At 37.4% G+C, this 15,849-nt stretch overlaps 1 protein-coding gene across 1 annotated transcript; it reads left to right on the plus strand.

The window, feature by feature from the left end:
- Positions 1–8,845: 8,845 nt before the first annotated feature.
- On the plus strand, positions 8,846–14,279 carry LOC309503089 (serine/threonine-protein kinase pim-3-like; the record flags this gene model as incomplete). Its single annotated transcript, XM_082175778.1, has 7 exons — positions 8,846–8,906; positions 9,924–9,977; positions 10,875–10,969; positions 11,108–11,158; positions 12,577–12,874; positions 12,976–13,155; positions 14,206–14,279. The coding sequence occupies 7 exons, from the start codon at positions 8,846–8,848 to the stop codon at positions 14,277–14,279; spliced, it is 813 nt and encodes a 270-aa protein (XP_082031904.1).
- Positions 14,280–15,849: the final 1,570 nt, after the last annotated feature.

Raw genomic sequence — 15,849 nt, forward strand, 5'->3', positions numbered from 1 at the left:
AATTTCCTTACTTGAGTGAAAGTAAGTTACAGATACTTCTGGTCAAATATTACTCAGTTACAAGTAAAAGTTGAAAAGACTGATTTTTACTTGAGTAAAAGTACAGAAGTACTTGTTTTTAAAAGTACTTAAGTATCAAAAGTAAAAAGTAAATGTCAATGCATTGTTTTATTATTGTTTGTAATACTTACAGTACCTTATGCCTCTGAATCTATGCCTGCCTACCTACCCACCCTCATATCAATATATAATTTATTTCTAGAACACAGGTCCTGTAGTGGGATTGAATGTGAGATTGAATAAGTGCTCTCAATAACGTCCACAATAGTTTCGGGCTGTTCCCTCAAATAGTGCCCTATTTAAAGATTTTTGGCTTTTAGGATGAATATGTCAGCCACTGTTATAAGCTAGTGTGCTCCAAAACAATGACAAAATGAGCATTTAAAAGACCAAACCCAACATTGAAAATGAAAGTCAGATTGATGTCAGAATCCAACTACTTTCTACTCAAGGACCTTGACAGAAATGTAACGTTAGTGGAGTAAAAAGTATGATACTTGTCTTTCAAATGTAGTAAAGTTAAAGTAAAATGTTTCCAGAAAAAATAGTACTCAAGTAAAGTACAGATACTCAAAAAGTGTACTTAAGTACAGTACTCAAATAAATGTACTTTGTTACTGTCAGCACCTCTGCCGCTGCCAGACCCGACCAACACACAGAGCCAGGATCGTCCTGGATATTTACCATCTCTGTCTTCTGAGTTTTCTGTTTCTGTGTCCACAGGTCAGGCTCACGGGACGAGGGCGAAGCAGAACCCAGATGTTGGACGTCCGTCCACTTCATCTAACCACTCTCGCAGAGGTCAGAATAGGCTTTTAATAAAGATGTAATGGCTTAGTTTCTATTTCTATTTTCAATGGCTGATTTGTCAACTAAACCAACTAAAGTAACGATAACACTTTATTTTGATGGTCCCTTTTGAACATTCTGTCGACTATACGTAACTTTGAAACTACATGTCGACTAACTCTCATTAGAGCATCAGTAGACTCTCTCCTTAATATCTGCAAACTCTTTATTGTAATGCTCCACCAACAGACACTTGTACTGACAACAAGTAACTTTTCAACTACATGTCAACTTATTCTAACCCTACCAGTCTACTAATACTCTACTAATACAGGGTCCCCGCGGATCCTTAAAAAGTCTTAAAAGGTCTTAAATTCCATTTTTTTTTATTTAAGGCCATAAAAAGTCTTAAAAAGTCTTATTTTTACTTATGAAAGGTCTTACATTTTAAAAATGACACTTTGACTTAGACTTATCTAAATGCTTTCGAAATTAAAACTATCTAATTAGCGTAGGCCTACGTATTATTATTTTTATTTCTATCTTTGTCATCTTTGTGGATTTGCTTGTTCACGTGACAATTCGCGTCACTTATGGCAGTATATTAGCCTATCTGTCTCCTGCACGCGAGAGGAGAGAAGAAAACGAGTAAATGTCAGTTCGATTGTAAGTTAATTCTTTATGTGCTTAGGAGTGTGCAATATTGTCTATGAACTATGATGATATTTTAATCATTGTTTTAACTATGTACGAGGCACTGCGAGTGCGAGCTGACATCGCGTTTGTCTCTCAGGCTTGCTTTCACTGCGTGATGTGTAAGTGCAGTTATAGATGTCCCCAAATTAGTTTTTGTCTTATATTTATATCATATTATGTTGTTATATTAGAATATCACATGATCAAGAGTGCCGTTTTCCTTTGCACAATTGCAAATGTGCTATTTATTTTATACAACAGTTAAATTAACAATAAAGTTAACATTGTGAGTTACTTTTTGGACACAATATTGTCAATTTTCACTTTATATCGCCGACGAGAATTTCATAATGAAGCCGTAGTCCAACAGACAGATTTGTTTTTTACTGAAATCCGCGTTTTGAACGAATCATTTTAACGATTCAATGAACAATCACTTGTTTTCCGAATGAATCAGCCATTTGAACCATAGACTTCATATAGATAGACGCCCTATCGACCGCTACTGCCTACTGGCGCGGGCGAGCCGTGGGGCCGCCATCTTAGACCGGTCACTCGCTCCACTCAGTGTAATCTGTATGGCAGGTGCAATGAGCTGTCAGCGCATTTAATTAATCATATCTCACTGAATACCGAACTGATTTTCACGCGGGTTTGTTTGCTGCAAAGGTCATTCATGTAGCTATTATACAGGACACATGGTTCGGCGTATTTTAATATTCATAGTAGGCTTAACAGTAAAATAATATTCTGATATAAGATATAAAGTGACCAGACGTCCAAAATCAAAATATGTGATGTAGGATATAAGCTATTTTATAAATCACACACTATAAATATGATAAAGAAGCAGAAACAGATAGTTGCAGTAAAGTAAGATATTTTAATAAGTTGAAGAAACGTGTGTGTTTTACATTTACATTGCTTCCTGATATCACGTGCGCAAACACAAATAACCTATATTTATATATATATATAAAACAGTTATGTCCGGTCGAACAATGTATGAATTAACTTAAGATTGGATTGCGGTAAAAGTAAGTTTCGTGCCTCTTACAAGTGCTTTCGAACTTCTTTCTGATCTGAATGGTATGTGGAAAACACTTGAGTTGAGGGAGGGAGAAAACGAAAGCGTCTCAATACTTGAAAAACCACAGGAAACTACTTTTAAACACGAAATTACTTGATTTACAGAGGGTCTATTCGCACGTTTATAAACGTTAACGTTACCTGAGGTAATTTTCCTGGACCTTTTTACAGAAGGTAAAAGTCGCCGTAATCTTTACTGACATTGTCCGAAATGATTACTGAGATGCACATTCGGACGGGACTAAAATAACCGAGAAGCTCTTGTAATTATTACTTTACCCCACCTCTCCATGTCAGGTGAACACCGGCTGGTGCAGTAAACATTGCCTAGCTAACGTTAGCTGGCTACGATATCAGTACAGTAATATCAAAGATCCTTGCTCCTTCTCAATTATCTGGTAATATTCTATTCACAAAATACAACCAATAGTACGGTAATGTTAAAAGTAATCCCCCGGGCCCTATTTGCGATGGTCCGTCGATTAGAACAGGAAAATACTCCACAGTGCTCTAGCATCTTCACTGCTGCCACGCAACGAAACTAGGAACATGACCGGTTTAAGATGGCGGCCGCATTTCTCAGTGCCCAGCGGCCAATAGGGCATCTAGTCTCTATATAATATCTATGGTTTGAACAAATCGGTTGAATAAATGACTCCAACAACTCGCTTATTAAGACAGTGAATTGCCGCCACCTACTGGTGGTTTTAGTTTCATAATTAAAGTATTCTTTAATTAAAACATTAAAAAACTGTACAGTAAATCATTAAATAATTTTAAAATATCATCTAATTATTATCGACAAAACGTTGAAAATATCGAGACATATTTTTGTCAATATTGCGCACCCCTAATGTACGGTATTCATTTTGATTTCTTCAGGTCTTAAAAAGGTCTTAAAAAGCCTTAAATTTGACTTTAAAAATTGTGCAGGTACCCTGTAATACTCTAATGAGAGTTAGTAGACATGTAGGTGCAATTTTACTTGTAGACAACTGAATGTCTGTTGGGAGGAGCATTTGAATAGTAAAATGTAAGTTATATCATTATGTCATTGCTTAATTTGATGTCAGAGATGGGTCTAATAGTTGTTTTCATTAGTTTTTTCTTCATTTCAGAGAAAGCTCCAGAACGTCTTTGGCTCAGGATCTGGAAGGCTACGAAGGGTGTTTTCAGCTGCTGTTCCGGTAGTGCTGTGACTGAACCATCGTCACCTTCTCCAGAACACTCCGGCGTCAAGCCAAATAATGGTAAATCATTATTTCTCCAACATTATTTTAAACAGTATTATCTTGTTTTCCACTCAAAATAAGGCTTGTTTTTACAGAATATTAAAATTATTTCCCCCATTATAATATTATTTTCTCGACCAGCGCTGACATTTTTTAAATAAAACAATGGATCTAGCAACAGACACTCTACTGAATATAAGTAACTTTTCAACTACATGTCAACTTATTCTAACCCTAACGGTCTACTAATACTCTAATGAGAGTTAGTAGACATGTGCAGTGTTACTTATAGACCAATTATAGGTTTGTAAACATCCGGGATGCGTGCGCATATCGTGGTTGCTGAAAGACCCGTTTAACAGCTGATCCTTACACGGATACGGATAAGAATAATACTAATAGCTCGATTTAAAACATTTTATATTTAATTTTCGTAATGTTCTCCGCATATTTTTTTGATCACTTTTGGTCCCGACATAATTGTGATAATTCCCCTGTAGACTCATAGAATGTCTTAAAGGGACCAAAATAAAGTGAAACCAATTTTTTCCAACATTCATCTGACATTTTCAGAACATTCCGAGAACATTCAAAAGTAACGTTCCCATAATGAAAAATTATAAAATAGAATGTTCCTTTAACCAAGATAAAACATTTTTGAAACGTTAAAAAAACTGGACGTTTTGAACGTTCAGGGAACATTTAGAAATTATGTTTTCTTAATTGAATGGGAATGTTAGCAAAACGTTCTCAATAAGGCATGAGCTCGATGGCTGTCTGACACACACCAGAAACACACGCACAGAAAGCCGCTTCACAGACAGCATACGATCCAGAAAAGAATTCAATTTCACCACTTATTTCTCTTGAATTGTCAAAAACATGCAAAATTGTCAAAATGGCTGTCGTGCCGAGCATTACAGAGTCGGTTATGTCATAAATAAGACATTGCTATGCATAATAAATGTCAGTGTTTAATAAAAAAAAAAAAAATATATATATATAGATATGGCCCATATGATCTTTAGCATTACAAGAACTGAGCCACATGTGCCAGAGTTGGCCAAATGAAGCCTGGAAATGTATGTTTTCTTTTTAATTAAAGATCAGATAAAATAAGAAAAATAACTTTAGCGTTGAATCGGAATCACCTCGTAATCGTGATAATAGTGGAATAAAATTACTATTAATATTGTGAAATAATATGTTGGGACATTTATGCAGGCATTAAGCAGAAGTCAGGTGGATAGCGTGAACAATTCCCATTACTTTAGATTTGTAACTTTACAGATAAGATTTGAATAGTAAAATATAAGTTATATCATTATGTCATTGCTTAATTTGACGTCAGAGATGGGTTTAATAGTTGTTTTCATTTGTTTCTCCAGAACGTATGAAGGAACCTGGTCGTTTCCATAAGCTCTGGAAGGGTGTTTTCAGCAGCTCTTCCAGTGATGCTGTGACTGTTGTGGAGCCTTTTATGCCTGAACCATCATCACCCACTCCAGATCACTCCGGCGTCAAGCCAAATCATGGTAAATCATTATTATCTCCAACATTATTTTCAACAGTATTATCTTGGTTTCCACTCAAAATAAGGCTTGTTTTTAGAGAATATTAATATTATTTCCCCCATTATAATATTATTTTCTCGACCAGCAGTGGATCTAGCAAGCTAATAATTGTCTTTTACATTTTTTTTCATTATTTTTAAACTTTATTAAAGGAGACATTTCAATTGATACAAAAAGCTTTTAAGAATATAGAATAGACTTCTCGTCTCGTTTTCGTCAGGTGATAACGGTTCGTTGACGACAATATTTCGTCATAATTTTCGTTGACGAAAGCAACACTATGTACTGTAAATGTGTCTTATGGTGTGACATAAAAAAAACATTTTTATTGTAATTATAACAAAATATAAAATATCTTCCACTTAAAACAATAATACATGTTAAATAAAAAAACCTAATTATAACGAATAGGCCGTAACGTTTTCCAGCTCTGGGAGAGACTGCGACATCAAACATATACTATCATACTGTATAGTACAAGGTTTAAAACATTTAAATAGACACATCAAGTAGTGTGAATGTGTGTGATTCAGTATCTTATAGTTGAGATTAGGCTCTTGACAAGTGATTTCTGAGAGACGCACAGAGAGACGGCAGCACGGCTGGTTGGTTTCATTCATAGCCTATAGTTCACACTCATTTGTGTATCATATAGTGGTTTAAAAAGTTTAAATAGACTCTTCAAGTAGTGTGAATGTGTGTGATTCAGTAGCTTATAGTTGAGATTAGGCTCTTGTCAAAAGAAAAGTAGAAAATGTGCAGTATGTAGTATTTTCAAGTATTTTATTTGATCGGCTGTTATTGATAAAGCTCTGATTTCTGAGACTCATAAGGCAGCGCGATTGATTTGTGATCATGCTGTGCTAATTTCAGTCATAGAGTTCACACTCGTTCACATCACACACTCATTATTGAGTAGTTTATTAGAGGTTTATACAGAGCTCTCAAGTTGTATCAAGAGTTTGGAGTGAGATCTGTTAGGGGACGAGCCACCCACATATTTGCAGCAGCGGCCCCTCGGCCCCACCAAATTCGCTTCAATTTTTGCTAGCAGTTCAATTTTACCTATTGTTTATAATTGACCAGCATAAATGGAAATTATAACAATTGGTAAATCTGATAATTGCAATATACTCCACTGTTCTTTAAGATATTTTGAGATAAAAACACATCTTCTTTTATGCCAGGTCCCTCCAAGATGAAGCAAACGCCGGACAGAAATCCTGTGGATCATGAGATGATGATGTGCCTGCCAGGCCAGGTCTGTGAAGATCTGTGTGTGCCAGGTCCATCCAAGATTAAGAAAACACAGCATGCAGATCCTGTGGATCCTGAGCTGCCGCCTGTGCCAGATGCCTCCAGTTGTGATCTGGATGACAGTGAGTCATTATTACCTTTGTTTCATGAAATTTCTGCCATCTGTTATTTTCTACTTTTCTACTAGGCTATAATTCTCATACTCTGACATCACGTAAAGTAACTTTGATTTGCAGAAGATCAGAAATCAAAAGACTGAAGTCTTTTAAGATTCTTTAAATGGATATTTTATTTTTATTTGATGTATTTCTGTGCTATAGTTTATTTTAAATGTAGTTATATTTGCATATTTGTATATTTACAGTAGGCATAATTCATGGCCATTTCAGCCTGATGTTTCTGGTGTTAGTCTTCATTTTTCCTTCTCTACTCCTGTTGGCTCCTCAAATATGCATTTAAATGTTTTGTTTGTTTGTTTTGTTAAACACCATTTTAAAAACCCATATATTTATGTAGTGAAGTCTGATGGTTGAGAATTCTTTCTGTTTTTCTTTTTGTTACATTTTTACTGAACTGTACTGTAAATGTGTCTTATGGTGTGACATAACAAAAATTATGAAAAAAAAATCTCATAATAATATACAAGTAGCATGAGAAAGATTTATCTTCATTGTTTGACACTTATTGTCCAAAATGTTTTCTTATACTGAAGTATTAGGAGTTCCTTCCACTGGAACTAAGGGGCCAAGCCCAACCCCTGTAAAACACATTTTTAAAATGTATATATATATATATAAATATATATTTGTATGCTCCTCGAATGTGTATTTCACCAGTCATTCTCGTCATCCTCAGGTTCATTCCTCTCTGAGGTCCATGTTGAGAGGAGATGTAGAGATTCGTTGAGTCTGAGCAGCCGAGACTCGAACAGCGTCGATGGATTGGAGAGCCCAAACCAACAGGGTTTGTCCAGGTCCAACAACCTCAATCCGCACCCGACCCAGACACAGATCCAGGATCTTCCCGGATCATTAACATCTCTGTCTTCTGAGTTTTCTGTGTCCACGGGTCAGGCTCACGGGACGAGGGCGAAGCAGAACCCAGATTGTGGACGTCCGTCCACTTCATCTGAACACTCTCGCAGAGGTCAGAATAGGCTTTTAATAAAGAAGTAATGGCTTAGTTTCTATTTCTATTTTCAATGGCTGATTTGTCATTGAAAATAGAAAGTTGAACCAACTAAAGTAACGGTAATACTTTATTTTGATGGTCCCTTTTGAACATTCTGTCGACTATAAGTAACTTTGCAACTACATGTCAACTAACTCTCATTAGAGCATTAGTAGACTCTCTTATTGTGATGATCCTCCAACAGACACTCTACTGACTACAAGTAACTTTACAACTACATGTCAACTTATTCTAACCCTAACCCTACCAGTCTACTAATACTCTACTAATACTCTAATGAGAGTTAGTAGGCTTGTAGGTGCAGTGTTACTTATCATGGTTTCCCGCAGCACTTTGGAACTAAGGCGGCCACCTAAGCAACACACGCCTGCCGCCTTAAAGCAGCACTCAGTAGCTTCGGGACTTCTTCGCTGTATTCTCGCTTTTTGCTCGCAGGTTTCTCTCTAGAGCTCCCCCCACAGCTTCGGAATAGATATTTGACAACACTGTTGTAAAAACTCGTTGGTGATTCTCAGACACCAGAGGCTATAGATCAACGACATCAAAGCAGATGGGACGTTCTTTAAAACGTCTTCTTCATTCGGGTTCGGACAGCGTGAGGGAGCGCAATAATGACAGCATTTTAGCAGATTTCTTTTAGCCGTAAAGCAATTGTTTACATCGCGAGACCTGATATCACGCGAGACTTCCTGACGCGGCGGCCCGCCGGCTCAAAGTTGCAAGTGCGTATTTTCCGCTCACGGGCACCAGGGGGGTGCGAAACGACCACCATTCAACCCGAAATAAGTAATATAACCATTCCAATGACTCCGAAGCTGTTCAGTTAAGGTAAAAAAAGTTACTTAGTTCACCTTTAACTACGTCGTAAAAAAAAAAAAAAAAAAAATGTTACATCGCTTTTAAAAAGTTGGTGCTTAAATTAGCGTCAATTCATCCTTCACAGGGAGTTTGATTGACATGCGATCTGAGTCTGACCAATCAAAATCCACCATTTTTGTTCGACAAAGCAGTCAGGAGAGTTAGATTAACGTCGGACTCGGTGGATTTGACCTTGGCTTTAACTGAGGCAATCTGTCACGACCGTTTAAAGAGCCACAAAACGGTAGGCCTATTTATTGTTTAATTTTCTTTGACTGCCCAAATTTGAAAGTTGAGACTTTGTTTCATATTAAATATTACCTGCTCGGTCCTGTCTGTCTGTCAACGCGTTGTCAGTGTCCTCTATTTTTCACTGCTTGAGAACATGGGTTGAATCCGAAAGTTTAAAAAAAACTAATTAAAAATCTAAATATGACTAAAACTAAATACATTTTTTAAATAACACTCCAGGTCTCCGCATTTCAAGCCCGAAAGAGAACTCGATACTGACGCGCGTCTTTTCTGTGGGTCGTGTGTGTGTGTGTCTGTGTAATAGGCAGGACTACAGCGCGGTCTGTCTTGTCGCGCTTGAATGGTTTAAAAGCATTCACATTAATAAGAGCGTGATCATACAACGCTATAGTCAACGTGGTGACAGAAAAAAACGGATACTGCGTAATTAATTTAAACGCTTTAAACTTTTTCTTTTTTTTTTTTTCTTTCGCGGTGCCACAGTGGGCAAGTGATGAAACCGGTGTTGCGACTTAACACCGTGTAACACAGGTAACACCGACTATCGTAGCAAGCCTACCGCAAGCCTTCTAATCTTACCTTCTTATACGGTCTATGGATCTTACTCATGCTTTTCATATAATCATCATAGATGAAAAAAAAATAAAAAAAATTTAAAAATAAATATGAAACTAAATCGTTTTCTTTAATGACTGGGCTACAACACATATGCCTATAGGAGAAATTTAATGTTGGAGCGAACACCCCCCCCACTCCAACCCACCACCACCTTAACTAACACATTTTCTGCGGGAAACCCTGCTTATAGTCAACCGAATATCTTAAAGGGACCAAAATAAAGTGAAACCAAAGTAACAATTTGATGTGACCACAAAAATATATAAAACAAAAACAGTTTTTGATGTCTGAAATGTTCCATCCTCAGGATTCTGGAGAGCTGTTTCCACAGATTCTTCTCTGGGCTTCACGTCATCCTCAGGTTTGTCCAGGTCCAACAACCTCGAAGGGTTTCTGTGTCCTCCGCTGCCGGGTCAAGTTCCTGTCGAGCCAACAGAGTCTTCAGATGGTATATTTAGTATAAATATATATTTCTAAAATGTATAAATATATAAATATATATATATATTTGTATGGTCCTCGAATGTGTTGGAAAATGGCTGTCGTGCCGAGCATTACAGAGTCGGTTATGTTATAAATAAGACATTGCTATGCATTTAATAAAAGTCCATGCTTAATATAATATAAATATATTTTAAGATATGGCCCATATGATCTTTGCCATTCCCAGAACTGAGACACATGTGCCAGAGTTGGTCAAATGAAGCCTGGGAATGTATGTTTTCTTTTTAATAAAAGATCAGATAAAATAAGAAAAATAACTTTATCGTTGACACGGAATCACCAGGCTCTGCCCTCGTAATCGAGATAATTGTGAAATAAAATGACTATAATTATTAATATTGTGAATTGAAATAAGATGTTGGGACATTTATGCAGGCATTAAGCAGAAGTCAGGGGGATAGTGTGAAAAATCGCATTACTTTAGATTTGTAACATTACAGATAAGAATTTAACAGTAAAATGTAAGTTATGTCATTATATCATTGCTTAATTTGACATGTGTGTGTCTAATAGTTGTTTTCAATTGTTTTTTCTTTTCAATTCTTTTCAAATCATTATTTCTTATTCTTCTATTATTTTAAACAGTATTATCTTGTTTTCCACTCAAAGTAAGGCTTGTTTTTAGAGAATATTACAATTATTTCCCCCATTATAATATTATTTTCTCGACCAGCACTGATATTTAAAAAAAACAAAACAAACAATGGATCTAGCAAGCTAATAATTGTCTCATATTTTTCTGTTTGTTTTTCAGAGTCCTTTGAGTCTCTCTATAACGTGGGAAAGATGATTGGATCCGGAGGATTTGGCAAGGTGTACCTGGGAACACGCAGATTTGATGGCAAAAAGGTAAATCTTACTTAATTGTACAAACATTTTGCTCTTGCAAAACACATTTAAAACAATGTACAGATGGTTTAATACTTAGTGCAAGGTCAGGTGCTTGAATACTGTTAATGTTATTGAAACTGGGTTTTTGTTTTGCAGGTTGCCATCAAGCGGATACGCAAGATAGACAACGATCGTTATCTTAATATTGTAAGTTGGCCAAAATCTGAATGTGTATTGAGTTGTTTAAGTGCAGATTACTGTAGTTAATACACCTGTAGGCAGTGTTGGGAAAGTTCACTTTCTACATGAACTAGTTCAAAGTTCAGTTCACAATTTTAAAATGAACTAGTTCAGTTCATACTCAAAATTTTACTCTGAGTTCACAGTTCCAAAAATGAACTAGTTCGTAGTTCTTTTTTTCCATGTTGCTGCGAGATATCATTTTTCAAAATGATTGCCACAGCCCATACAGAACCACAGACAATTATTTTATCAGTTTTAACACTGAAGCTATGCGTCAGATTTTTCCCATCCTCACCGACCATGTCATAAAACTTGTTTAAATGATCATACGACGCCTCCTTGCTGCTTTTCGTTTTGATTTGTAACGTAAGTGATGAGTCGCTCATGAACGATCCATTCATTGCATTTGTCACATGACAAATGAACGAAAGACTCGGAAGGTAAAGTAATTATTTATGTTCCCTGTAAACGATTTTTGACTGCATTATAATGATTTCTTAATTCAGAATATGATCAAGATTGCGTAGGTGGATGTGTTCTGGGAATTTGCCAGTTAATAGTTTAAACATTTAAAGCCCATTAAATGAATGAAATGACTCGAAAAAAGATTTGTTCATTTTGATGAACGAGATCGAACAAGAGAGTCAGTAGACACTGGTGGCTGGTGTTGCCAGATTGGGTGTTTTTTCCACTACTAAAGGGTTAGTTCACCCAAAAATAAAAATTCTGTCAGTAATCACTCACCCTCATGTTGTTCCAACCCCGTAAGACTTTCGTTCATCTTCGGAACACAAATTAAGATATTTGTGATGAAATCTGAGAGCTGGCTCACTCATCCATAGGCTTCAATGGGATCGAAACTTGCCAGCCCAGAAAAGTTAAAATATTCCACATGACTACAGTGGCTCAACCACAAGCTTATCAAGCGACGAGAATACTTTTTGCGCGCAAAAAAACAACAAAAATAACGACTTTATTCAAGTATTAATTTTCGTCTGTGTGGGCCTGAATGAATTCACGTAGTGTAACAGCGCAGCGCATTTGGGTTGTACGTCACACGTAGGCTCACTATTGGCCGATGCTGGTCGTGTGTGATGCGTGTATCGTTCAATGAACGCGTTCAGGCACAACACTGGCCGTAGGAAGCATTAGGTGTAAATGTGATCAACAAATAAGCCTAGAGGCACCAAAATAACTTTTGAACACATCTAAAAAGATCAAAGAAAAGTACATTTCAAAATGATAGGTTTTCTTCAGATTTTTACCCAGCTAACCTTCCATCTGCTACTTCTCTCTAGCCTGGGAATCCCAAACCTCTCGTTACAGAAGTGGCGCTGCTGATGATGATGAGGCAAGAACCCATAAGCCCCTTCGTCATACAGCTATACGAGTGGTTTGAAGATCCTAGAGGTTTCACTCTGGTTATGGAGTATCCCAAACCCTACGAGAACTTGCTGGACCTCATCACTCGTTTTCATCATTTGTCTGAAGCATCAGCATGGGACATCATGAGACAGGCTGTGCTGGCAGTGCAACACTGCATCCATCGTGGCGTTTTCCATAATGACATTCATGCGCAGAATTTCCTGTTGAAGAAAGCCCCGCTACAGCTCAAGCTGATAGACTTTGGCTGCGGTCAGCTGTTTAGTAGCGATGGCTACAACAGCAAAATATACATTGGTGAGCATTCTGGGAGTGTGGAAACCTGAATGTAGTGACTTACTAATTATTTGATGCTTTAAAAAAAAAAGCTCAACAATGTGCAAATGTCTTTCTTCCAGGAGTTCAGGATTACTGCCCACCTGAAGTCTTGACAGAGCCTCGATTCCACGCCGTCCCAGCAAATGTCTGGTCTCTAGGAGTGTTGCTGTACAAGATGGTGAACGGATGTTCTCCTTTTCACAATAGAACGGAAATCACACGAGCCAAAGTTACATTTCAGAACCCCAAATTATCCAAAGGTGAGTGAATAATATTGATAACATTGATAAACACACACAAAGCAAAGGCTTTGTACAGAAACAGTTAAAGGTGAAGTATGTAAGATGTTTTATAAATAGCTCAACGTATAGCGAGAGTTTGGCGCGAGAGCCGTGGGAAAAGAAATGCCGCTTTAGTGACAGAAGTGAAAGCCAAAATTCACTGCATTTATTCCTTCAAAGATTAAACAGCTCATGAACACGTCAAAGTGAACAGAGCATTGTGATGCGCAAAGGCACATTTTCATAAAGAAAAGCGCAACACAGCTGAAATTATTACTAATATGTTGGACCTGAAACATGCCTTCACATGAACCAGTAAGAGCTGCGTTTGTGATGTTTGAGTCGGGGAAGACACGATGCACGGAAGAAGGGGCCTTTGCAAGAAAATATGTAATATATGTAAAAAATATATATATTTTTGAAAATATGCTTTATTTTGTCATTTATTCCACTCGCTGCCACTAGTGTCGCAGAAACGACATACTTCACTTTTAAACTAACGATAAGGAACATTTTACAGTATATTAATCATGTTTTAGATGCTGTTTTCAAAAATGCCAGGTCACATGGTCATGACTAACCAGCTCTCTCCTTATTGTACAGAATGCAGGGATCTGATTAGCCAGTGTCTAGCGCGGGATCCGACTAAACGCCCGACGTTAGAGCAGATGTTACAACATCAATGGATTAGTAATGGTCTACAGTAGATTGGAGAAGTTCAGGAGATTCACTCCATCAGTTTCAGGTGTGAGGAAGTGTAACAGGCAGAGAAGGATTATTATATGTTGTCTTAAATTCTGGATTATTTGTAGTGAGATTTTCAAATGTGTGTTCATTGTAATGTTCTTGTTATAGTCAAGTCACCTTCATTTATATAGCGCTTGATACTATACAGATTGTTTTAAAGCGGCTTCACTGTAGTAAACAGGAGAATAACAGAATCAGTGAACCAAGCAGAATTCAATTCTGTTCTAGCTCTAAGAAATCATTCATGAGTTGACTTGTTCATATCATCTTTGTATTGGATAGGAAATCACAGCTCACAGGCGGCTGCTCTGCGCGGGTGTGTCCGACTACCACGTACCCGGCCGTCAGCGGACTAGTTCACCGGTTAGCAACCTACAATGCTCTGACAAGAGGTTTGTGTTTAAAAACTCTGGCCAACCAGCTTCTCATCAGCCATTGTCTTTCTCCATCCGAACTATTATTTTTCACCGGTGGGTAACTGATGTTAAAGCAAATGACTCTGATGAAAATTAAAATAAGTCTAAATACGTTTTAAGTGCATCAAGACTTTTAATAACTATTCTCCTGTTTATTGGAAATGTTGAGCTAAATCCCGGGCCTGACTCAAATACTTTTTTGACAACTTTAGGAATATTGCATTTGTGGGGACTATATGCATAATTTGCAAACTATACCAGATTACTTACCGCTGTACCGCAACCACAGCGTATGTTTTTACCGATAACTCGCAAATATTTTCCCCATTCTAGACTTCCAACCCCGATTATCTTTACTCCCCCATTTTTTCCGATCTTACCCTCTGAAGTATCTTCTTCTAGTCCTTTAGTCAAAACAGTTATAGTACAAAGAAGAAGACCTCATCCAAGAAAAAGTCCAACTAATTTAAGTCAACTCGGTAGCACCAGAGGCTTTAAGATTTGCTATTTAAACACCCGAAGCCTTGTTCCCAAACTAGACGAATTTAAAATCTTGCTTGCGCAGTCGAAAGCACATGTAATGGCAATCTCTGAATCATGGTTAACTCCTAATATTCCAGATTCTTTTATGAATTGTATCGTAAAGATCGCATTAGCAAGACCGGCGGCGGAGTGGACAACTCCATTTTCACATTTAGCTCCTAAACTCTGGAATGGCCTTCCTGATATTGTTCGAGGCTCAGACTCGCTGTCCCTGTTTAAAACTAGATTAAAGACACATCTCTTTAGCCAAGCATTCACATAATACTTACCTTTTATTCTACAGTTGAAGAGACGACGCGACGCCTGGGAAGAGACGACGCGACGCCTGGGAAGAGACGACGCGACACCTGGGAAGAGACGACGAGACGACGCCTGGGAAGAGACGACGAGACGACGCCTGGGAAGAGACGACTCGATGCCTGGGAAGAGACGACGAGACGACGCCTGGGAAGAGACGACTCGACGCCGGCGATATGTTGTGCCCTAAATTAATACATGATTAAACAACTGTAGTTTTGTATTTTTGTATCAGACTTTCTATCTTTCCTACTAACTGGAAAACAGCACAAATTACTCCAACTTTAAATCTGATGATCACACCCTTGTTTCTGTCATGAATTTGAGGATGAACCCAAGCGCAGACATGATGCTTGACACACAGTTTATTTATGGACAAAAAACAGGGAAAACAAAACCCACAAGGGGGCAAAACATGGACAGGACAAGGAGTGACTAAACTAAACTAAGACTTGACAGATAACTAGACGATAAACCAACAGCAAATACAGAATCAGAACTTTCTCTAGACAATACTCTTGCCAGGATACTCACAAGGTAAGATAGGCAAGGCAAGGCAAGTTTATTTATATAGCACATTTCATACACAATGGCAATTCAAAGTGCTTTACATAGAAGAAATTAAAATAATAAAAAGAAATAAGAATAATTAAAACAGTTTAGAAAAATA

Source organism: Leuciscus leuciscus, assembly GCF_965113295.1.
Source record: "Leuciscus leuciscus genome assembly, chromosome: 7".
NCBI lineage: Eukaryota > Metazoa > Chordata > Actinopteri > Cypriniformes > Leuciscidae > Leuciscus > Leuciscus leuciscus.